The sequence below is a fragment of the Balaenoptera ricei genome, chromosome 5, assembly GCF_028023285.1.
Source record: "Balaenoptera ricei isolate mBalRic1 chromosome 5, mBalRic1.hap2, whole genome shotgun sequence".
Lineage (NCBI taxonomy): Eukaryota > Metazoa > Chordata > Mammalia > Artiodactyla > Balaenopteridae > Balaenoptera > Balaenoptera ricei.
In genome coordinates, this window is record NC_082643.1 from 121,060,187 (window position 1) to 121,086,765 (window position 26,579).

Sequence of the window (26,579 nt, forward strand, 5' to 3'; positions counted from 1 at the left end):
GTGATTTTGTATACTGTATGATTAAATGTGTCAACGTTTGGAAGATCTGCATAACTCAGTGAACCAATATTTTCTGAACAACTAGTGCGTGATGTAACAGAATCATGATGGGCTAAAGATCTATCCAAAGTGCAAAACAGACTAGAGAATTTTAATATAATGAAGTATGAAAAGTTCATTGCTATGGTTTCAGATTCCACATTGCAGTTTGAGAAATTGCCACTTACTGAGTTTGATGTAGTATCAAGGAATATCCAAAATTATCTGAAAAGGCTATTAAAATACTCTTCCCTTTTCTAACTGTTTATCTGTGTGAAGCTAGATCTTCTTCATACACTTCAATCAACACAATGTAACACAACAGGATGAATGCAGAAGCATGTATGAGAACTCAGCTGTCTTCTATTAAGCTCAGACATTAAAGTGATTTACAGAAATGGAAAACCATGTCACTATTCTCATCAAATTATCTTAGTGTTAGAAAACATGATTATTTTTCATAAAACATTTGTGTTAACATACTGTTCTTATTTTTAAATTAATTAATAAACAAAAGATTTAAATATCTTTTTATCTCTAACATGGTGAATACCAATAGATAGAACCCACAAGAACAAAATATTTTTTAAGTACTCAATTATTTTTGAGAGTGTAAATGGGTCCTAAGACCAAAACGTTTGAGAATTGCTGCTTTAGGTCACACACTTTTATATACTAATGATTGACTAAATGAAGTTCCAGTTAACTAAAACTTTGGAGGAGGTTATTTAAATTGGCCCTTCCCTGAAAGGGCATAGTCCTTGATTAACATTCCCGGCCCCTGCACGAGCATATCTAGAACTAGGGAAAAACAGATACATTTTTCTGGGTACATGAAACATATTCAGTGTCTGAAATGAAACAATTTCAGTAAAAACACCAACACAAGCAAAGTATTAAGGACCTCAGATTATGAATTTTAATCCAGTTCCTTCACTTTATTAATATGGCAATGCCTCAGGCCTAGTTCTACCTTTAAATAAAAAAACTTCTATTTTAGCTGTTTGGAATGGTACTCTTTCTGAAAGATGTCACATGTGTTTTTGCATCTAATTAGTCTAGTAAGGTGATTTAAATATTTTAAATGACTTGTGATCATTATTATTAATGCCCATTATTTTACTCAAATACAGCAGGCACTAAGTCCCATTGAGCACGTGAAAGTTTTTTACACTTTCATTAAATGTATTGAGTCTTTTTTTTTTTTTTAAGATTTTCATGTGTTTTTAAATGTTGCCTTTCGCTTCCTTGCTTTGGTGTTGTGTTAACTGTAACATCTTTATACAGTGTGCATGTTTGTCTCCCCATTTCTAATTTTCTGTAAACTAAACAAAAAAGCTTATCAGAATTGTTTAAAATTGAGCAAATAGACTGAAAAATGATCCCAGAACTTACAGTGATGTATAGAAGTTTTAGTGAACTTTATTTTGTATTGTATTTTGACCACTCAAAAGATTGTTGAGCTTACTTAGTTTTTTAGATAACTAAATTCCTAATAGATGAGGTACTGCAGCATAATAATCATTTAGTTAATTGTTGGGCATGCAGTTAATAAATATGAACAGAGACTTGAGAAACCCAAATAGCGAGTTCTAGTTCTGCTGTCTTTTCTGAGTCATCCTGATTATACTGACTACTTGTTTATCTAATCTTTTAGGTTTTACATGTGCTTTTTCAATGAGGTCTTTAAAAGTTTTAAAAAAATATTCTGTATAAATATTTATAAAAAGAATCTGCCTATAGTTCAAAGCCTCTGTGCAATCTTTCACAATTTAATCCAACAAAAGAGCAGACAGGGACACGTCCTACCTAAGGCTCTGGTCCATCAGTGTTTTTCTGAAAGAGCTGGGATGTTTACATTCTTAGGGAGGAAAGAAGAGCAGAGAATACCATTCCATATTTGTACTTGTTGGTTTTTTAGCATCATGGTGGCTGCTTTATAACAGCTCACAGCAGTTATATTGCGGCATCGTTTCTGCCTGTGGAATCACATTGGTATGCAGATTCTTAAGTATGCAGCCCCATGGATTAGGGCCCTCATTCCTGTTAAAGAGAGTTATTTACTTCGGGAATCTTTCCAAAGTTGCTACCAGGAATGCTTTTTACTTTTATGGTGACTTGGTCCCTAAGAATAAAGACAATCATCCAAAAGGAAAACTTTTTGCCCAGTATCTGGACCTATATCACTGACCAGAGCAGAAAAGTTCATAATCTTCAAAACTCAATATGAGAAACAGGTTATTGAGTTTGAATTGAGGAATTGAGTATAGAATAACTGAAAAATCCTAGTGTCTACTTGTATTTGCATCCATGACCCAACTTGAATATACAGTTTAAGAATTATTTTCACATTTTTAGACAATTTGTATAATTGAATTTCTTATTCAATTCTTCATATACTTATCAATGCTTTAATGGAGAAAAGCCTCGCTTCATTTTAGGAATTATCTACTCTCCTTTTAGAACATCTGTCTGGACAACAGTGCATATTAATAATCATTTTACTTTATTCCCTCTAAGTTGTTCACAAAGCTTTTATTTCTCTTATATTAAGTTCCTAGTACGTACTCTACAGTGGTTTTTCTGAACTTCATTGTCCTCAAGTTTTAATCCCCTTCTGCCTTTCCTCCTGTATTCTTAGCAGATGGTGACCTCATACAATTTATCTGGTGTTAGTTCCTGCATTGTCTCTCCTGTCTGTCTTGAAATATCAGCATCTGTGTCCATCTTTTTTCTTTTCTGTATCTGAGAAATAGTTGCTGTTTTACCTCTTGTCCTTTTTTACCTTCTATGTTTGCCCTTGATTCTATCTTTCTGTATCAGCTCAGGGTTCATTTGCAGGAAATAGAAAACTCTCTAGTTAGTTTAGGGAGAAAAGGAATATAAGAAGTACTTACAGAATTGTTGAAAGATCTGGAAAGGCAGGCTTTAGGCAGGGCCTCCAGAAATGACTTCAAAACAACACTGTAGAACTGGCTACCCAAGGGATTGGCAACATTTGCCACAATCAGGAAGCTAAAGGAGTCAGGAAGCTATTGGGCCGGCTCAGTGCTAGGTCTAGGATTACACACTTTAGCTGTGATCTGGGATTAAGAAGCTGCCAGTAGAACTGCTGTAGCCAGAGGAAAATCATCTCCCAGATCTGCACCAGCAAGATGGATGCCTCACAGTCTAAAGCCTCTCTCCATTTAATTCAATTTCAAGTGCAAGTTTCTTGCAGGTACACCTGCTTGTTGAAATTAAATCACACCCAGAACCCTAGCAGAAGGAGAGTCTGGGAAATGTTATTTTATCTTCTCAGCCTCTGTTGCACACAAGGCACATTCAAGAGGGCTTGGGACAAAAGTCGAGCAATCCATTCAACTCTTTGCCACAGTCTTCTCTGACTTTTTATTTACTCAGTTACTAGTTATATTTCTTGTTTGTTTTTCCCATAGTCTAGATATGTCCTCAAGTCTTTATTTTCCATTTCACTGTTTGAATTTCTGCACTGAATTCCAAGATGCTTTTTGCTTCCTACAATTAAGATTTTTCTTGGGTTATTATTATTTTTATTCCATTGTGTTCTGGTCCTTTTCTTTTGCCTTGTCATTCTGAAACTGTTATATTGCTATTTGCTATTGATTTCCAAAAATATTGTACCACTGTGAACGTGAATTCCCAACAACTTGTAAACTCAGTTTTGTTATTAGGAAACCCCCCTTCAAGGGCTGAGGTTGGAGTTCAGAATTTGGAAGCAAGCCCATTAAAAGTAGGATTATTTACTTATTTCTAAAACTTTAACCATCATCATTGCTCTTGCTGTACCTTCCAATGACCATTCTGACCATTTCACTGGACAGCTGATAAACACAGACTTATCTAAGTCTTTGGTTTAAGAGCCAGTTGGGGTGAGGGAATGCTTATTAAATTTTGTCTTAGAAGTATGAGGGAAGTTTTGCCAAAGGCCTGAAGTGGAAAATTGAGGAAGGGCTGGGGCTTCAGAAAGAGCTACTAGATCATAGACTATTTTCCAGCTTCCATCATAATGTTTTTACTTGTCTGAGATCATGTCTTTCATCCTGTCTTAGTTATCTCCAGGTCCCAAGACTTTATTTTATGGATTAAGAATAGCCCTGCATAGGATAGGTTAATTTATGCTATCTTCTCTTTCTCTTTCATGTGTTTTAATACATATAGTAGTGGAATTTAAAGAGGAGACTGTCTTGGTTCTACCACTTACTCTGACATCTTCCAAGAGGACATGTCAGTGAATTGTATGTGAAAATGCAGCCCATGAGACAAGATTTAGTTTTGCTAACAGGAATCTGACACACTTGATATGTCATATATACAACAAAGTAGTTTAAGTACAAGGTTCTGTGAGAACTCAAACCTGGTACTTGCTTTCTAGTCAGTTCTGGAAGACGTGGAAATGATGCAATAATAAGTTAATAGAAATGGAGCTTTTTTCATTTTACCAGGGAATTATTTATCATAAAAGTAAATGAGCATAGCTGACATTCTTCTCAGATTTAGTTTATGAAATGAAATAATGTTGTTAAATGTCCTAAAGAAGCCTTAACTTTACATTTTCACTTGGTTGCAGTAAAATAAATCTTTCCTGACATGGATCAAGGGGCTGTAAACAATAAAACACAGTATTTGGTAAATATCTACGTTACCAGTATCTCTCTTAGTTTTGTGCTCTGATTAAATTGAGAGACACTGAAAGGGAATACAGGATTTATGGATAGAAACTCACTCATCTGACTAATGTATTAGGTGTGGAATGAGGTCTCTAAGGGAATGTTTTCAGAGAAAAGGAGTTATATTGCATGCTCACATAGGTACGTTGTTTCATATCACAGTTTGCAAAACACAGTTTTATTCAATTTTGAATTTGTAACATATTGGGTCATAAATTGACAATTAAAAATTAAAGATTGAAAAATCTTTAAAGAATATTATATATATATAACTCTTAAAATAATAAAAGAGGAAGAAGAAGAAGGAAAACAAAATAAACAAAACCTGTCCTTCCCAACATTGGTTTATGGACTGACCAGGCAAGTTTTTGTCACTTCTTCCTAGTCTCTCCCATTTCCTCCCTGACTTTACTCACTGTAGGTCAATTGTTATTGCACTCCTCTCTCTCTTCACTGTAGGGCTCATGGTAGAGAATTTAGACTATCGACTAAGTAGGCAATATGTGTAATGGTTAAAAACACAAGCCCTGGGGTCAAAATCCCTGTGTTCAAGTTCTGGTCCTAGCTGTGTGATTTTAGGCAAAGTACCTAACTTTTCTGAGTCTCTGTTTTCCGATCCATAAAAATGAGAGTAATGACAGCACATCTGAACACATACAAGTAGAAGTACATTTATACTTCTCATTAATGTTTTATAGAGATAAATGGTTTAAGGATGTAAAGGGCTTAGTATAGTAAGTGCTCAATAAAAACAAGCCACTAATATTTAAATATTTGTATTATTATCTCTGCTGGGAAACAATAAATAGGCTTGTATTCTCTTCCATATTTCAGTTATGAAATGTGTACTTACACATTTCACATAGGAAAAGATAGATGAAACATTGTTTATCTTAGATTATGATGAGATAATGCCAAGTATATGGATAAAAACTGAAAATAAATCCAGATATTTTCAAACATCTTATAGACAAAGTACTAACATTTTACAGTTTTTCTTTTTACTTGGCATGTTCTTTTTGTTTGTGTGTGTGTGTGTGTGTGTGTGTAGAAAGTCAATGCATTCTTATTCATTAGTCCCTTCTTGAGCACTTCTACGAGCTGTATGTGCATCATGGAACTTAACACATATTATTTCTAATCCTTATTAACCATCTAGAGAGATCAAATTTATTAGTTCTATTTTACACTTTAGAAAACTAGAGCTTAAGGATGTAATGTAACTCATCTAAGTTCAGAGAATTAGCAAGCATTGGAGCCACACAATTGAATCCTATGTCTTCTTTCATCAGAGTTGGTGTTCTTTCCCACTAGGACACACATTTTATGAATGTAGGACTAATGGCTTGAGGAGAAGACTGGTTGATAATTTCACTGATAGAGATTCAGCATTATAAATAGTAATGATTTTTATATGCAAACTTACTCTTTTTACTGACAATGTATTTCATTTTAACAAGTAAGAATGTTTTCAGGGAATAGAATTTTTACTCAGATACATAATAATGCACAATTATACAAATTATAAAAATACATAATTATACACAATATAAGGTAAAGATCTTTTGTACCCTAATAAATGTTTATTCTTCATAATACACCTATGAACAGAACCACATTGGTGAAGTTGGTGATTGCAAGGGATATGTTTGGGCATAACTGGCTCTGGCATACAACCATTGTTTAGTTTAGTCCTATTAAAAATGGAGAAAGAGTAGTACTTTAGAAAAGTCTTTGCAGCAAGGAAAGTATCACCATATTTAACATGGTTCTTGAGGGAAAAAATATTTCCTGCTGTTCAGACAAAAGTAAAAGGTCAGCTAAACACAATCACAGCAGTTGATTCCAAATGTTGACCTCAGAATGTATGCTCTGAAGGAATGCTAATGGCTCCTACCATAGTGCTTTTGCTTATTTGGATACCACTAAAAGCCTCACTTGACAAGCATAATGATGAATTGCACCTTCCCCATCAAGCAACACGTGTTTGGAAGATAGACAGCTCTGTTAAGTTGTGGATTTGTTTATTTTCCAAGGACCAATTTTTCATCTTGCTCTGCAAACCCATGAAGCTGCTGAAAACTCACACAACTTATTGCTGATAAACGGAACCCCAGCTTCAAGATTGGGCCTGGTGGGGGCTGGGGTACAGGGTATAATGACGCATCTGTTTTATCAACATAAAACTCCCTTGGTTCTCAAAAGGATGAATTTTCTGTTTGCACTCTAGTACATCTGACTCCACTGGATGAATGGTTTTATGCTTCAGAAATATGCTTTATTATCCACCTAATCTTATTTTATTTAAAAAAATTAAATAAATTTAAATGAAATGTGAATAACTCTATTCCTAACTTAAATGTTCATTGTTGAGCATTGTTTCATTCTTATTAACAACTCTCTCATGATTCTTTATTTTAATAATTTCATGCAAGACAACAAAACAAATATATTTGGCAGTCAGTAAACAAATATTTTTCAAAACTGGGTGAAATTCTCTTTCTCATTGCTTTTGTTGCTTCCTTATAGCCTTGGAAATATTGAGTTCCTTTAATTTTTGCAATAAATTAGTGTGTTCTTTCAAAACAAAAGGAATGAGATTGGTTTTTCAGAAAAAGGGGAAGGCCTTCTTATAATTTATAACAATAAAAGGATAGACCCTCCCAGAACAAAACTAACTGAATCACTTCAAATTTCAATAGCATCATTGCTTTGGCACTTAAAGATATGTTTCTGCTTCCAAGAGTATCATTTAAAATATAAATGCACTTGGAGATATAAACTTTAAACCTGTTTCAGTCAGCATATTAATTATCATTTAAGACCTTAGCAAGAATTTGTAGGCATCTGTTAGAGATAAATTGAAATACATTTTATGCCAAATCAGAAATGAGCCTGGCTATGAAAACATTCTTCAAGAAGCACTGCTTACCTGGTTTTGGCCTCTTTGGACTCAGAATCTTAATTTTAATAGTCAAACAGGGATCCCCTTGGTAGAAAATGTATATAAGATTATCTTAAAGTATTCTTAAATTTGAGATTGTATGATCATGATACATAGTTCATTGAGAACTATTAAATTCACGTTATAAAATGAAATCTAAACACATTAGTATCATTTAGGGTCCCAGCAGGAAATAGGTGGCCTGTTCAATGGAGTAATTAAAGATAATGTAATGCAGGGACTAAAGGCAGGCTCAAGTGAACCAACAAATGATAATGAAGCACCCAGAGATCAAGAGCAGGAAGCTATTATTACCCTTAGGCCTGAAGATGCAAAGAGATGGTGTGTGTTATTGGAATATAACAAGAGTTAAGGCACGGTAGAGGGACAGACGGACAAGAGCTCTAACTGTCTAGATCAAGCAGCAAAGCCATTGCCAAATCGTGGCCCAGCAGGTCTTGCAGGGAGAACACCTCCCTGACTTCTCATTTCCCTTGCTCTTTGATCTCTTACTGGGGCTTCCGGTTGACCAAATCCAACCAGGAGTTGGCAGGCAAGGGAACTGGGTCACTGCAGTCTCTACAGGCCAATCCTCCCACTGCCATAAAGAGGCGCCAGGGAGGGTAGAGAATGGGCCTGGAAGGGCAGATGGAGAATAACCAGCACAGCATTTTACCATAATCATAATTATACAGAATGTAAACCTCCAGGAATAACTGAATGTGATTCTTCACTAAGGACTGGTGGGAGCTCTCTGTTGCTATTCTGCTCCTCTGAATTTCTCTTCCAGGATCTGAAGGTTCTCTTCTAGGTTTTTAGTCATTTCTTGTCCCACTGAATCTGTGCTGGAATATGATGCAATACTTATAGCAGGGCTGTTTCTATTTTTTTGCAAAATAATCCCTTTTTTTCTTTCTTTTTTGCTAAAGTTTGCTTATTATCAAGTCTTGAATAGTTGATTTCCATGAAGGATTTCTCCCTTTGACGTAATTCTTAATATCCTGCTGCCTAATTTCCCCATTTTACTGGGATGGCTTTCGTCAGTTCATTGAGCTGTACAGCTCCCTCCTTAAATTGATTGTCCTGCCCTACATGTCCTTCTTACATTTGGTGTTCCATCCACCCTGGCAATGAGAAGGGCTTTTAAATTTTATTTTAATGGGAGAAGCCACTTTCTGATTGGATCAAGCTTCACAGTGTGACATAATTATTTTTAACGTATAATCAGTTTAAACATCTGTCTTCCTCCATTCTTCACCATTCTTTATTTCTGTTTTTCTAGTTCCTTCACCCTAGATTTGATTTCCTTTTTTTCTGTTTACTTAGAATGCTATGAATTAAATGTTGACATTATGGTGTATAATAAATTGTGCGTAACGGGTGAAAAGTGTTTAAGATGGTCTTATAGGTTAACAGGTAAATTAAAAATCAGGGCTGCTTTTACAGTTTGCAGATCTATTTACCTCTCCCAAGTAAAAATTTCTCAGAGATAATGGCGTGTTTTTTTATGTTATATAATTCTAACTATTGCCTCCTTTTTCACTCCACTCAGATCCGAAGCCAGAGCAAAGCCTCCGGGTCTGGGCTCTGTGAGGGGGATGAAGTGGTTTCTATCAATGGCAACCCTTGTGCAGACCTCACCTACCCAGAAGTCATCAAGCTCATGGAGAGCATAACAGACTCTCTCCAAATGCTCGTCAAAAGGTAAAAAGATTTGTTGGAATGTATATTTTCTCCCGAAGCTACATGGGAAAGCTTATAGCTCCTACTACCATATAAATTGTTATCTATGGGGAAATGAGGGTGCTCTGTAGGTCAGTATAGTTAAACAGAAAAATCAAAGTGTTTGAAAAATGGCCATTCTAATCAACTGAATTTTCTGGTTAATTGAGAATTAACTTGAAAATTTTGTTTCAAGAACTCTGTTGAAAATCTTAGTTAGGTATTTTAGACTACTTCCTTAGGAAGCTCAGTATATTGAACATAATACTTCTAGGTCAAGATTTTTTGGTAGGTCAGGATCACTAAATTATAATTCCTAGATTCACAGATTAATTTAAATGTTTAAATGTCACAATATTATACTGTATAATATTTATTTGAATAGAAAGAGGATGCCTAGGAGAAAGAAAAGAACCAAGAAACGCTTAAAAGCAGCCCAATTTCTGTTTGCCAGAAAAACCAATATTTGGATATGGGCAAAAGCTGATGGTTAGTTTTTGGACTATCAATGCAAATCACTTGTCAATTTGATCTCTCCTAATACCACCCTCCTCACCTAACTGCTTAAAAATGCAGAAGTAAACTTTAAACATAAAAACAAAAGAAAACAATGAGGGTAATCACAAAAAATTATAGCATCAACATTTTTACCATGTGCAAATTGCAGTACAGTCCACATTAACTTTGTAAATGAGGCCCTGACCATGGCATTATAATGAATCCACAAAGGAACACTCTGGCTTCCTAGAGAGCAGCCTTCAGAAAGACAAGAGAAGGGCTCTTCCCACAGAATTTCAAAACCTTCTAGGTTTTGCCTTAACTCTGCAGAAAGACTACGTACAGCATTATCCCTCTGATAATCATTCAATATGATTCCATTTCTATACAAACGTGAACTCACTTTGGCCAAAATTTTGTGAAAATAAAAGAAATCTAGCATTTGTCTCAGAATCTCCCATCTAAATATTTACCCTTCAAGCCCAGTGTTTAAGCCCCTGGGATCCTACTTATTTATAAAGCTGCCATTTGCTTTTAAAAGGGATCTAACAGGAATGTTGCCAAGTGTAGTCACAGGGTTGGCCATTATTATGCATAAATCTCTGAGGTATTTGAAGTGTTCAATCACATCCAAACTGGGAGAAAAACCTTTTCTAACTTCTTATTCCCTTTTAGTGTCTTTGCTGATTTAATGAGGCCAGTCTCTTCAGAACACACTTGTAGTCTGAGACATCCCCTACTAGTTCTTTTTTTTTTTTTTAATGTGATGACCCATTTATTATTTATTTATTTATTTATTTATTTATTTATGGCTGTGTTGGGTCTTTGTTTCTGGGCGAGGGCTTTCTCTAGTTACGGCAAGTGGGGGCCACTCTTCATCGTGGTGCGCGGGCCTCTCACTATTGCGGCCTCTCTTGTTGCGGAGCACAGGCTCCAGACGCGCAGGCTCAGTATTTGTGGCTCACGGGCCCAGTTGCTCCGTGGCATGTGGGATCTTCCCAGACCAGGGCTCGAACCTGTGTCCCCTGCATTGGCAGGCAGACTCTCAACCACTGCGCCAGCAGGGAAGCCCCCTACTAGTTCTTGTTTCGATTAGGATTGACTACCACTGGGAAAGTCCTTGATGGTTTAAAGTTGAGTCTTAGGCACCTATTTACTTTCAGAAATAAATAGACTAGTTCTCTCCTACTTTTAAGAACTGGAACCATGATTATTATTATTTTCTCTTAAGTATTTTTACTTTTACAAAATAAATAAATAATTGACGAGATTCAAAATGGAATCTCAAATTAAAATCAGCCCAAAGGTCATCATCATCATCACCAACACCACCACCACTACCAATCTGGATAACCAAACTTTGTTTCCTGGAATTAAATATTTCTCTCACTCATGTAACTGTTGTCTATCCCTAGAGGACAAGCGGTTTACTTTTCCTGGACTATTGCCCAGAGATAGCTGGGTCAGACTACCTTAAAAAAATCCTCCTTTAACATTGTCTCTATTACGGTAAATTTCATTTAAATGATTATATATATATACCCATATAATTATGACACATAAATTGTGGAATTGAGTACCTATGTGCACTGAATGGAAATGAGCATTTTAAGGTATAAAGCTCTAACCTCTAGTTCTTTTATGATTTTTATTCATGTATATCTATCCATTTTACCTTGGCTACCAATAAATGTTAACATTTATCTGACCCATTTGCCTGTATTACAGTGTGTAAGGCTGGAACGAATTCAAACTATTCTCTTCTCAGCTTCATAACTGATTGCTAACATAATTCAAAGTGATTTAATCTACTTCCATCTCAAGGCTTTCCTAAATTAAAACTCTCTGGCCTTTTGATACCCTCAAATTCAGTTGCATACAGTGTATTCATCATTTCCTATATAAGAAAGATCTAATTTGCTTTCAACATGTTTTAAAAATACTATTTTATAATGGTTTTTTTGGTATTACCAGGAAGCTTTACAGATTACTTGCATAGAGAAAGCTGCATTTCATTTGACTGTTAGTTTGTGTTTTGTTTATTTTTGTTTTGCTAAATGCAGTCAAAAGCAAAGTTAGGAGTAATTATTTTGAATATTAGTCTCAAATTTTACTACAACATAAATTCTAAGGTAAATTCCCTTGAGTAGAATAGAAGTAGGGGCTCACTCCCTTCAATTGATGACGCTGCATTAGTTAGGGTACATTTTGTGGGAAGAAGAAAGGGGCCAAGATAGGCGCTGCTGCTTCTTTAAAAAACTTACAAATGTAAGAAATGAAGGCATCTCCTACAGCTGTTCTGTGAATGATGCTTCTCTTCTAAAAGCAGTTAGAGTTTAAATTAGAGTTTTAGCAAGAAGTTGTTTAACCCTTAACTGACACTGCTTCTTGCAAACCCAAATTTGCAAAACCATCTGAGAATGGTAAAGGTCAAAATCAAAGGACTGTGGTGAACAGCTGTGGGCTCCTTAGCTGAGAGATTAAGGAACAGTTTGACTTCAGAGATCCTATAAGGAAAGCTCCAAGAGAACAAGTTCAAGCAGAGAAGGGGAGACGTCTCAGATTATAAATACTCCATGACTCAATGATTCATTGCAGCATGGAAAGGATTTCTCTTTACACAAGAGTACTGGGCTGGGGTCCACTTATTACAAAACACATGCTCATTGGAGCTTAAAAAAACAGCTTCTATTTCATTCCTTTCAAGAAAGCACAGCCTCTAAAAGGATTACTTGAGTTATCTGTATATTAATATTGCTCTGAAGCTGCTGAATATGTTTATGAGACTTTATAATGTCCAGACCTAAACTTAGTCAATAAGACATTAAAATGCTTTGTCATATTATAACAAGCATGGTTATTTGAAAACACCCCAATAATTATAGATGAAGGGCATCTATGTAGCTATAACTTGTGCTTTGAAAAAAATAAAAGCTGAATTTAGGATGGATTTCTGTTTCATAACATTTGGTGAGCATTTTTGCTTTGCTTTAAAAGGCAAGTTTATTTGGAAGATCTTTAAATAATAATATAAACATGTTGCCAATTTCTGTTTTCAAATATGTTGCAGTTGACATTTAAGAGGAAATATTTTTACTGTATCCTGTATTAGACATCATAAAAGTGTCAGGAAGTTCTTTGGCAGGTGTAACACACTCTGATTTAACCGTCTGGACTGATTTTTCTGTGTGCAGACCATCCAGTGGAATAAGTGAGACTTTGAACTCTGAGACTGAAAACAAAAACCATGAGCATCTCATCCATGAAGGGTACGTGGAAAGTACCACCCTACAGATTCGACCAGCCACGAAGAGCCAGTACAGAGAGTTCTACATCGCCCAGGTCAAGAGTGGAGCTCCCCTAGCTGAGGACCAAGCAAGTGGTGCTGGTTTTTCTGGGAGCATAAAAGAAGAAACAGGCCTGGCTCCTCACACGTCTGACTCTAAAAGTAGATGCTTAGCAGAGGAGGTTATCTTAAGGGAGAAGGCAGAAGCGGGGCAGCCAGGCACTGTGGTTGAGCTACAACTGACCCTTTCACAAGAGAGACACAAGCGCACTAGTGCCCCTGTAGTGGCTCTCCTGGGAGCTGAAAAATCTAAGTCTCCTGACCCAGATCCTAATCTACAGCATGACGGGATCGTCCACATAAATTCTGTCCCCACTAATGAGAAAGGGGAGCCTCCTCTGAGGTCCAGCAAGATAATCCAGATCTCCAGTGGCCAAGAGTTGAGAGTGATACAGGGAAGTGAAGCAGGAGACACCGGGCTGCCCCGAGTGGAAGTGATCTTCGACTGCTCTGATAGGCAGAAGACGGAAGAGAGCAGGCTTCAGGCAGGAAAGGGGTGTGTGGATTCTCCAGTGGAAGGAGGGCAGTTAGAAGCACCTCCTTCTCTGGTATCCTTTGCAGTCTCATCAGAAGGCACAGAGCAGGGAGAAGATCCACGGTCAGAAAGGGATCACAGCAGACCTCACAAGCACAGAGCACGCCACGCACGTAAGTCCTGCCCAGGGGGCCACTGCTGGGCTGTTGGAAGGGGCTTGGGAGCTTAGGGTATTTTGCTTCTGCTTTGCCTGCATGGATTTCTTTTTTTTTTTTTTTTTTGGTAAGATTTTCTTATGTCTCTCATTGGCTTTTTTCTTTTTTTTAATTTATTAATGCACAAAATAACAAACATGAAATTGTGGAAAATACCAATTTCTGACCTGGAAGTAATAAGTTTGAACTTTGTAGTAGATTTAAATGTTTTTAATGCATTTTCTTTTATTCCCAAAGACACAGGAACTGTTCAAGAAAATAATACTGTTAATGTGCCTTTTTGATTTGTCTCAGAATATTGTGATATTTCATGTTAAAATAGCATCTGAGAGTATCTGAAGTCATGTGGACGCTGAGTTTAACTGTCAAAAACTGTTGAGTTTGTTGCTGAGAGGTGTCTTTAAAATACAGCCTCCACCACTGATATTAAAAGCAGATCCTCGTTGTGAAACAAATCATTGTGCAGCATGATGATGCTTGCAGAAGTGAGTTTGACGGACAAGGACATGTGGAATGCTGAGCAGTTACGTGATCCTCTCCGTTCTGTTAAGTCTTCACTAGACTGCAAAGCGTTTCATCTACCTTCTAGACACAAAAGTCAATCCCCAGGGCCATGTGGAGGCATTTAAATGTCCCCCAACACAAAATATATTTTAAAGTCAAGGCTTTTTACAGTGTTTTGTTTTACCCAGGGGAGCGCTTACAGAGTGGAGAATGAAGATAAGAATGGCAGTTAGGTTTTATGATTTTTGTTATTTTCTTTCATGTGGTCTTTAAAAACAAATTTGGAATTTCATTTGAGGAGGTAAAAACTGACTGTCAAAGGCACTTGAATGTACGAATGATACACAACAGTAATGATCTTGGGTATTCAAAGTATATTAAGTCTCCTAACTATTGTTATTCCTTTTAAAGCATATTTTTAGCATAACCATTTGTAGTTGAATTGGCAAGTGATGTTAATCATTCCTTATACTTTAAGCATCTGTATGCATCTTCACATTTATAGCATATTAAACAAGTGCATTAAGGCAGCACTCACACATATTTTACATGTTGGCAGCGAAGTTAGCAACAACTGTGCAACTGTGACTGTCAATTTAATAGTAAGTTGTATAACACTAGTCAAAAAAGGAATTACATTTAGGAATGACCACACTTTTTACTATATTCTCTAAATAAAATTTGATTACCAGTGAATATCTGTAATTTTGCTATAAAACTATTCTGATTCTATTTTATTTTTGAAAAAGTAACCATTAAGTCTGATTTTTTCCAGTGACAAATAGAGCTGATTTCCAATCAAAAAAATATTCAAAAAGATTTTCTGAAATTTCCATTTAACTATTTTGAGGAATTCAAAAATTATTTGTGAACCATGCTCATTTATCATGGAACACATGATTATAATTAGCTGGTACTATAAATTAATTTGCCACCAATTTATTTTTTATAACAATAATAATAAAATTAAAAATTGAAATATAACTTTTTGTTATTTTAAAACTGTCAAGTTCTCATTTTACATGACTTAATTTCTGCATCAATTTTTACCCACAGTTATAAGGGTCACTAGTAATATAATTTAAAAATTTCCCCAAGATTTACACTTATTCTTGCTGCAACTAAAGTAGTATTATATTTCCAAGATGGTAATACATTTACAAACAAATTTATCTAGACAATTTTGTAGCTAAAATTTCTTAAATGTATTCACAATAATCTTGTATTCTGAATTATTATTAATTATTGATTCAATACCTTCAATTATTATTCATTCAGTTTTTTGACTTTATATTAATTTAGTAGCTGTGAATGCAAAGACTTTGGGAGAATGGCAAAGTAAAAAAAAAAGAAACAGAAAACTTAAATATTTAAACTTATTACATTAAAACATTTACGTAAACAATATTTTCTTGTTTCCCCCTCCCACTTTTTAAAAATGCTTGGAAATGTTTTATATCAACATTTTATTTTTTAAATATGGAAATGCAAGGTATGTCCTAACTTGTTTTCAGAAAATATTATGTCCTTAAATTCTTTCCTTTGTAATTTTAATGACATCCGATTAACTGACATTTATTTTCCAGTGTTTATTGTTAAAGTGTAAGGAGCCATACAGAAACAAATTATGAAACATATATTCTAACCAACATATATAAAAATGTATTTACAGGAAAAAATGAAATGGCATATTATATATATACAAATTATATCTGTATTATATCATCATATATATCTTTAAAGAAGTATACATTTTAAAAGAAATAAGAAAGAGAAATGAGTTGGATTGCTTCAAAATTCAATACCCAACTGTAAACATGTTTTTTCCGTATTCATTTTCCCCCAGGAGAGTTGATTTCTGGGTTGCCATGGAGTCTTCCTTGAACTCGCCAACTCAATATAATTTTTGTATTTTCCCTAGGGCTCAGGAGGAGTGAAAGCCTATCAGAAAAGCAGGTGAAAGAAGCAAAATCTAAATGCAAAAGCATTGCCCTCCTTCTGACAGATGCCCCCAACCCCAACTCCAAGGGGGTGTTGATGTTTAAGAAGCGTCGTCGGAGGGCCAGGAAATACACCCTAGTCAGTTACGGGACTGGTGAACTTGATCGAGAGGCAGAGGAGGAGGAGGAAGAAGGCGACAAAGAGGATACATGTGAAGTAGCATTTCTGCGTGCGAGCGAATCCGAGGTGGAGGAAGAGTTGTTGTCTGACACTGACGACAACACACAAGTTGTGAACTTTGACTGGGATTCTGGACTAGTGGACATTGAAAAGAAACTGAACAGAGGGGACAAGATGGAGATGTTGCCAGACACCACAGGCAAGGGGGCCCTCATGTTTGCTAAGAGGAGGGAGAGAATGGATCAGATCACAGCCCAAAAAGAGGAGGAGAGGGTGAGTGGAATGCCAAGCAGAGAACCAGATGCTGCCCAGATGGATGGCCTGAGAACCATGACATCTTACCAAAGGAAGGAAGAAGAATCGGTGAGAGTGCAGAGCTCTGTGAGCAAAAGCTACATTGAGGTGAGCCATGGCCTTGGCCATGTGCCCCAACAGAATGGCTTCACCGGGGTGTCCGAGACAGCAGAGGCTCAGAGGATGATCCCTATGAATAGAACGGCCAAACCCTTCCCGGGGTCCGTGAACCAGCCAGCAACCCCCTTCTCTCCAACGCGAAACATGACCAGTCCCATCGCTGACTTTCCTGCGCCTCCACCTTATTCTGCAGTCACACCCCCACCTGAAACCTTCTCCAGAGCAGTGTCAAGTCCGACAGCTGGCCCACCACAGCCCCCTCCGTGGCCCCAGCCTGGCCCATGGTCCCAGCCAGCCTTTTACGATTCATCTGAACGAATAGCTTCCCGGGATGAAAGGATCGCGGTGCCAGCAAAAAGAACAGGAATATTGCAGGAGGCCAAAAGGAGAAGCACGACAAAACCCATGTTCACTTTTAAAGAGCCCAAAGTAAGCCCAAATCCTGAACTCTTGTCACTTCTTCAAAATTCGGAAGGCAAAAAGGGCACTGGAGCAGGAGGAGATTCCGGACCAGAAGAAGACTACCTCAGTTTAGGAGCAGAGGCTTGTAATTTCATGCAAAGCCCCACTGCAAAACAAAAGACCCCACCTCCTGTCGCTCCAAAGCCTTCTGTCAAGTCCTCATCCTCCCAACCAGTAACTCCAGTTTCTCCAGTCTGGTCGCCAGGAGTGGCTCCAGCCCAACCTCCTGCCTTCCCCACATCCAACCCATCACATGGCACCGTTGTTTCCTCCATCAAAATAGCGCAGCCTTCTTACCCTCCTGCCCGGCCTGCTAGTGCTCTGAACCTGGCTGGTCCCTTCAAAGGACCACAAGCATCAGTAGCCAGTCTGAACTACACTCCCAAACCAGCGGCTCCCACACCAACGGTAAACGCTGCTCATACTGGTGCAATGGGACCATCCAATGAGCTTCCAGGAATGAGTGGGAAAGGAGCCCAGCTCTTTGCTAAAAGGCAGTCGAGGATGAAAAAGTACGTGGTAGATTCAGACACCGTGCAGGCCCATGCTGCCCGTGCTCAGTCTCCCACTCCATCTCTCCCGGCCGGCTGGAAGTACTCCTCCAATGTCCGAGCACCCCCTCCTGTGGCCTACAATCCTATCCACTCCCCCTCCTACCCACTGGCTGCCGTCAAGTCCCAGCCATCAGCCCCACAGGCCTCCAAAACAAGCAAGAAAAAGGGCAAGAAACCCCTTAATGCTTTGGATGTCATGAAGCACCAACCTTATCAGCTAAATGCATCCTTGTTTACTTTCCAACCTCCAGATGCAAAGGATGGCCTCCCTGCAAAGTCATCAGTCAAGGTCAGTTCACTGCCAGCCATGAAGCAAGCTATTCCTCCTCAGCCAGTGAATGCTGGCTCGCCCGCTAATGTGCAGGCCTCGTCTGTGTACTCAGTGCCAGCCTATAGCTCTCAGCCTTCCTTCTTTGCCGAGGCCTCCTCACCAGTAAGCGCCTCCCCAGTGCCCGTGGCCATTCCCACCTCTCCAAAGCAAGAATCAGCCTCGACATCTTACTTTGTGGCACCAAGGCCGAAGTTCTCAGCAAAGAAAAGTGGTGTCACAGTTCAGGTGTGGAAACCATCTGTTGTGGAAGAGTAATCTTGTAGCTGAAGCTGAGTGTCCACTTTGCTTGAAACGAATTGTTTGCAGTGTTACTTGAGTCCCTGAGAATGCCTAGCAAGTCCTCAACTTAATTTCAGATGTCACCTCCCAATCTGGGTCCAAGGAGAATATTTTTAATGAGTCAAAAATCTAACTCAGATTGACTTAAAACATATTTATCTTCTTTGCACACTTAAAAAGTCTGGGAGCACCCCTAAATAGACATGGGCCATTATATTAAGTAAGCAGATACTTAGGGTTTATGCTTTAGCCACAAAAAAAAAAAAAACAGTGATCAGTGTTATCAACATTGGGACACAGTCTTTATGTAACATAACAGCTGTGTTCCTACAGTGAAAAGGTTCAAATGTAGTGAAAACATAACATGTATTGACTGACATTTCCTTTTTAAGTAGTGCTTTATCTCTATTACTAGTATTAAAGGATACGAAATTTATCGAGGACAGGGATCAGCTCTGGTCTGTCAACCTCAGCCACCTGTTTGATGTTGCAGAGAAGGTACCTTGGGGACGGTTGGAATGTACATAGTTTAGTAAGGTAGGTAAGAAAGAGGGGATTAATAATTATAGAGTACTTATTATGTACTAGGCTCCTTGCCAGATGTTTTACATATATTAGCTCATTTCTTTAAAGTAAACTGGATGGGCAAGAAGGATAATTATCCTTAGAGATTGATTCCCATCCTCTCTCCCCAGTTACCTAAGAAATTGAGTACATCTCCAATTGCCCATGAAGGCATAAGTTTGTTTTCCTCGGCTGAGGCAAGTGGTAGAGTACAGTAAAACGGAGTAACACATAAAAAGGTGAGCAGGCTGCAGATAAAGGTACATATGACTATTGTTTTCCTTTGGGAAATCACATGATTGGGGCATGAAGGGTTACTGACTCCAGGGGCTGACTGTGAAGCACGAGTAATCCCATGTGTGTGGAGGCCGTAGGGTGAGAACTCACAATTATTAGCATCATTTCTGAGTGACGTCACAGATTTTTTTTTTCTTGTGTTTGTTTTGCTTTCTGACAACTGCTCCTCCCACTGTTCCTTGCAATTCTATTCTTGCACCTTCACTTTATTATTTATATTTGATGGACCAGGAGGATTCAGACAAGGTTACCTTTAAATTTGGATTGGTCATACACCATGCCATCATCCAGCTGGCTCTGAAGTTAATAATGTTACTGACAGTAAACCTGAAGACCTTTCTCATATCTATTTTAAGTCCAAGTCTGACCAACCATGGAAAATATTCAACATGAATTAATGTAGAGAACCACAAAGCATTTTTGACAGCTCCAAGGAAAGCCATCTACTCGATACAAGAGATATGTCTAGAGACCTCTCATAAAAGCTTGCCTGGTGTGAGGGTACATGGTACCATTTTAATCCTCTGAAAATACCTGTATTCCTGTTCTTTTTCTGCTGTCACTGTCAATCTGCTCTATTTTCACTACCCTATTAAAACTATTACTTTCTTCTTTAATCTGTTCAATGTATTAAAAAAAAAATACTTCCCTGTATGAGCTGTTCTGACCTAAGTCATTTCTCTGATATTTCTCTTATATTGCTTCCCAAACATCTGAATTTCTTTTCTGTGAACATTTCCATTTCTCTGTACATTGTAAAACTGCAAGCCGTAGGTATTTGTATGACATAACACAGGAGAATTAAGTCAGCTACAGAACAATGGGGCTTATTCTTCTGCTTTTTCTCTGGAAAATCTTCCATTGCTTTTGGTGGCAATTTATGTAGAGGTTAGAACCACAGGATGTAGCTTGGTCTCTTATTTGCCTTTTTGGGAAATCAATTAGGAAGATTCATACAGGATAAAGGAAAAAGCAGTCTATCCATTATATAAGGCTATTGTTTGTATTACTTGTTCTTTGCAAAGGAAGTCGGTTGAATGCTGTGCATTTTGCATTCTTTTCTAATAGAACAACCAAAAAAGGCATCTTAAGGTGAAGCAGGAAAGGAGATCATTTTTGTAACCTTGCATTCTTAACATAGCATTTAAAGAACGGCATGAATTAGAGGAAAGAAAATGGAACACAAAGTAGTCAATTTGAGATCACTGGTTCAAAAGTAGCCTAGAATGGTAATGACCCACAAGTATTTACAGTTGTCCAGTGGTTTGTGGTATGTAGGAATGAGGAGTGTTTGGGGTCCATTTCCTGTTGGACAGGTGGCCATCCTATCAGAGCCACTGTTTGGAGTTGATGACTAAAGACACAACTAACATGACTGAGACCGTCATGGGGTTCCCAAAAAGCTTCTAAGAAGCATGTCAGGCATGCAATCAAAGCATCCACAGCTTCGACTGGGAGCTGGTAGCATAGATCTCATCTGGAACCATACAGTCCCAAATTATGGAAAAGGCATGGGAATCCTCCAAAATTGTATCCACAGCAGAGTCTAACCTCACCCTGAGAGATGGGGGCTGGGAGGGAGAAGGACTGAGCCAGCTCCCTGGAGAAGGAGGGATTTCTTTGCCTCTTCTCCCCAGCCGGGGAGCCCCATGGGAACTGGCAAGCAGAATAAGCTGGGTGTACCACCTTTCAGGTTGGAGTTCTGGAAATGATGTCAGTGCAGCAGGTGGGAGACTTAGGACTCATGACCTCAGTTTCCCTCCCACTGGGAACCCTTTGAATTCAGGGTGTTGGCTTTGTTGTGGTGGCAGATATTCGGATTGGTTGCTTGGCTAGTTTGAGGGTACGAGGAGGCAGTTTTTGTTTAGTTTAGGACCTTGTCTTTATCTTTGTCCTTTGTTAGCTTAATTTCTAGGTAGAGCACCCCACCCATGAAGTCAAGTTGTCATCGTCAACACAATAGCAACGATCATTTACTGAGTGTTTGTGTTATGATAGGTGCCTTATATACATTATCCTAAGGAATCCACTGCATGGTTAACAGGCACTGGAATATAAAATAAAATGTAATCACAGTCACTCACTTACTGCAGGACCTTATGCAAATTTCTTTCCACCAGTGTCCCCTTAGTGATGTCTCAAACCTCTCTTCCTGGAATGTTGTGCCACAGTGAATGTGAACAACACTAGCTATACTAGGAAGAAAGGTGCTATGTAAATGTAAGTACACATATTCCTCTCAGTCTTATAGGAGGGCAGATTGAATCACAGAACTGGTAAGATTGAGAATCTGAGCACTGCCACTTTGATCTTAGAACAGTTACAGTCTTATTTCTAATATTTCAATAATAAACACATTCTGCTTTGAGAGAGGAAAATCACACTGTTTCTGCATTTTGACTATTCATTGATAGTATAAAGCATACATTTTTAGGAATATGTTTTATAAGACACACTGGGGCTGTCATTCTGGAACATGTAAAATTTTGTACTTCAAAATATATCTAGCACGATTGTTAATGATAACATGTACCTCATTTAATCTTCACAAGAAGCAACTCATTTTAACTACAGGAAAACTGATCTGAGTTACAGTAGTTCTTGAGAGTAAGCCAGGATTCTTTAACTCTTCTAGATAGTGCTGACCCCTTTCAAAAAGTGGGTTTCATAGGACTGAGTATTATCACACAGTTGAATTCTAGCCTGGCCACAAGAGTCGCATCTGAGATGTCAAGAACAAATGATCTGCATTTAAAGGGAGTGGACTAAGTTATGTGGGACCATTGTTTTGTTTACAGTTACTAGCTTAAAAAACTTTGAAGGCTCTTTGCTGCTGACAGGCATATCAAACACTCTGAATGCAGCACTTTCACAGACGTTTCTCGAGACCACAAGAAGACACATGGCTGTTAGTGTCTGAGTTTGGATTTAATCTTTCAAACAAAAGTCCCTTGCTGTGTAACATTTCATCCAGTTACAAATTCGAGAACCTGCAAGCACCCAAATTCAAAGAGTGAACTCCTGAAATCCATTGCTATTTTATGAGTCATCACTGGCAGGAAGGGTATTTGAAGTCATGGTCATCAAAAAGAAGTGATTGTTTTCTGAAAAGCTAAATGCTTAAAATGCTTCCAGAGGGAAGCAGTGGGCTGTGTTCTCATTCCCTCCTAAAATCACAGTTGTTGAGTTTGTTTTAAAAATTGTTAAAAGTTCATGAGAAAAATATGTAAATTCTAAGAGCCAACATTATATTCCCAGAAGCACTGACTCTTGCTGGTCTCATGTCCCCTTATCACTGGACTCTGGGGGACACAAAGACTCGTGTAACACTTCAGTGCCGCTGAGTTTGTCAACAAGTATTCTGGGAAAAAGCAGAAATGAATTCTTCTCTAGACTTCCCACCAGGATTGGCCAAAGGCCATAAAGCAAGCTAGTAAATTCCCACAGGACCCAAACACCAGGCAAAATTGCTAAAAGAGGCCAGTCTGAGTTTAAAAAAAGGAAAAAAATTACAGGCCATCCTGTGGAGCATCAGACCAATAAAAACCAGAAGCCCCCAAATCAGACTATTATTTCCTTGATGTTATCAGGTACAGCCAGTTTCTTAAATTAAAAAAAAATTTAATGTTTCTATGGTATGTATATTTGTACATGAAATTACCATTTGGCACTTGGAAATCACAGACCTTACTACTCAGAAGCAATTGAGTGAAGAGAAATTTAATTAAAAAATATCAAATCCTGTCAGATTCCTGATTTTATCAGAGCTATGCCAGCTAATAAAGTATCTCTCAAGTACAAAAAAAAAGTTAGGCTTCTACAGGGTCCTATAGTTTAAATAATTGTTTGTTATTGATACAAAGAATTTCTTAAATTTTCATTTTTTGGTTCTAAATGTAAAGTTCCTCACGTGTACCTCTGTTTATACCTCATTCTTGACACGTTTATCTAAATTATGTGTGTGTATGACTGGTAAGATATACATTCAGGGTCCTAATAAAAATAATCACAAGGACCTACTTTCCAGCCTACCCTTCTTCCTCTACCTGATAATAATAATAATATTTAAAATAATAACATTCCAATATACCATGGAGGAATCCTGCTTTCACAGCCCCTACTTCTTGAGCTCCTTGATAATTATTAATGGTTGTTCATGGAAAACAAACAAACAAACATAGATTTGCAATTAGCTCTAAGTTGAAAAGAAATGCACGTTTTAGGTATGAACTGAGAAAAATTTTCTTCTTGCAAGTAAATATCAAAAAGCAAAAGTTGTTTTTTATGTTCTTCAAGAGACATTTTAGAAGTCAGGGAGACTCTTTGGTATCTTTATTTAGTGGAATGATCTGTTTTCAAGACCACCCAAAGGCCCTGAGTCAAGATTACGGTCCCAGTTAGGATAACATGGGTGGGGATGGAAGCTGTGGCAGCCATTTAACCAAGCTCATGAGGTCTAAGGAAAAGACAGAAGGTAGGGTGGGGGGGTTGATGTATTAAGTTTCTACTGAAAGCCAGGAACGATGTTAATACTTTACATAAATTATAACAATAACTAACATTAACTGAGCACAAACTCTGCACCCTGAATTGTGCCAAGCATCTTCATAGATTCTCTCTTTTTTTTTTTTAAATGGATATATAATTGACATATAACATCATATTAGTTTCAGGTGTACAATAATGATTTGATACTAGTATATATTGCAAATTGATCATCACAATAGGTCTAATTAACATCCATCATCACACATAGTTACAAATTTCTTTTTCTTGTGATAAGAACTTTTAAGATCTACTCTCTTAGCAACTTTCAAATATACATTACAGTATTGTTAACTATAGTCACCATGCTGTACATTACATCCCCAGAACTTATTTATCTGATAACCTCAAGTTTGTACCTTTAACCACCTTCACCCATTTTGCCCACCCACACCTCCACCCCTCTGGCAACCACCATAGAGTATCTTTTTTAATCAGTAGTCCTTATGAGATAGGTACCATCATAATCCTCAGTGTATAGATTATAGATGGGATTCTGAGGCACAAAGAGGCTGAATATCTTGCCCAAGATCACATAGCGTTAAGTAGTGGACCCTGGATTCGGTCTGGACCTACACTCTTAACCAATTACACTGTGATCTCATTTACTCCTCAGAATTACCCTGAACGTGAAGGTATTATTATTATTTCCATTTCGTAGACGAGGTATCTGAAGCCCAGAGAGGCTAACCAACTTGTCCGGCAATCACTAAGCTTATAAAGTAGTGGGCTATGGTTGGACCTACATACTTATCTGACATCAAAGCCCAGGCTCTCCCTTCAGTACCACAAGATTTCCACAGTCTCATTAGACCCCAGAATCCCACTCCCTGAGACCTGTTAATTATGTGTTCAGCAAACCATCCACCAAGAGCCTACTCTACATATGCTTAATGGATAGCTTTGACCACTTGAGAGACATTAGAAAGGACCCTACTATCATAAGATTGCTCATAAAATCAGATGCTATGATAACATGCTGGAAGCAAAAACCAGTCTCTGAAAAAGAAGCATCTGTTTTATAAGTAGAAATGATGGATTTGACAGTGATTTTGTATGAGTTCCCAAAATTCTTTCACTTATATCAGGGTGAAAAGGTGATATTCATGGGCTGGGGGTGGTGAGGAATGTCATTAAAAAAAAATAAAGCAAAATCAAAGGCTCTACATAAAAGGAAGTGCTCCCCTTGGCTTCATGCCTTTCCCACCAGAAGTAATTCAGGGAACTTTCTTATCATAGTGAATCAGCACCCAGCTTGGTTTGCTACTAAACCAATAATAACTTGAGATATTTCAACAGGAATAAGTCTACACAGAATAATGCTGAGAGAGTCACAGTTTTCAGTGTTTCAAAATATATCTAAAAAAGTAGTCGTCACTGGAATCTTAGAGTTCCATGAAGTGTCTCCTAGCTGAGCTAGCATTCATCCTGGATATGGATGAGGCAGCAAACCCTTCCTGCTGCAATGTCCTCAATGAAGGTTTCTCAACAGGTATTTCTGTTGAAAAGTTCCCAGAGAGGACATTTTTATACCTTATGTTTTTTCCAGTAGTTTTTTGTTCTGTTTGCTTTAAACTATGTCTCATTGTCATTTTGGAAACATCTCCTAAAGAACTCCTGTAATGGATTCTAAATGTGGGTATGAACATTCTCGTCACTAACTTCAAGGAGAGAAGATGTGAACTTCTGAGTTAATTGTAAAAAACCCTCATTATATTTGCAGAGCTTTACTGCCTTAATTTAAAATCATAGATCCACTAATACAGTGATAATTATGAGGACTTACTATATGCTAGGTGCCATTCTAAAGACTTAACAAATTTTAACTTTTTTAGTCATCACAGAATGACTAGTGTATGAAGAAGGTACTATTATCATTCTACTTTACAGATGAGAAAATACAGTAAAGAAAAGTTAAGAAACTTGTCTAAAGTGATGGGGCTAAGACTCAAGACTCAACAGTCAGACTCCAGAGCCATTCTCTAATCACAAGGCTACATTACCTCACTTGATCACAAGAAGACAAAGGTCACATGTGAAAGGAATTGCCCATCAGAGGTGATAAGCTATACCTGTCTCAGGAATAACTCAAAAGTTACTTTATACCTTCCAAATCAAAGAAAGAAATGTTGAAAAAACTTCTTAGAGTTTGGTAGCCCCAAATGATAGACACTTGTGAACAGGTACAAGGGGAGGGAGAAAGGTGTCATTTTTATTTCTACCAGCCTATTTGCTTATAACTCAAATGGTAGGAGGAAGTCTAACATTTTGCTAGTTCCATTGAGTGAACACCCATGATGTGTCAGACTAAATTCCTCAAACACCCACTTCAAGCCATCATATATTACTACAGCTGTGCTAATTTACACCAGGTAAATTAAGGAAAAAAAGAATAGTGATGAGAAATTCCTCAAATTTTAGTAACAATAATGCAGAAAAATGTCCTTGCAAATATTTAAATTAAAAAATAAGTTAATTAAAGCAATGATTTGATTTAGGGGAAGCATAAGGTAACCATTTTTTAAATGAAATTCACCTATGATTACGTGAGATAATGCACATAAACACCAAGTATACAGAG

The 26,579-nt window shown here is 37.6% G+C and overlaps 1 protein-coding gene across 2 annotated transcripts in view; it reads left to right on the forward strand.

Annotated features, from left to right (window-relative positions):
• SYNPO2 (synaptopodin 2) overlaps positions 1–26,579 on the forward strand; it is a 166,583-nt gene that overhangs the window by 121,186 nt on the left and 18,818 nt on the right. Inside the window, exons 2-4 of one of the 2 annotated variants that reach the window (XM_059923514.1) lie at positions 9,224–9,375; positions 13,086–13,885; positions 16,353–18,538. In XM_059923514.1, the coding sequence (XP_059779497.1) occupies positions 9,224–9,375; positions 13,086–13,885; positions 16,353–18,538 (3,138 nt within the window). Of the gene's footprint in view, positions 1–9,223; positions 9,376–13,085; positions 13,886–16,352; positions 20,108–26,579 lie in introns of those variants that run through there. The other variant, XM_059923513.1, reaches the window with a different exon arrangement.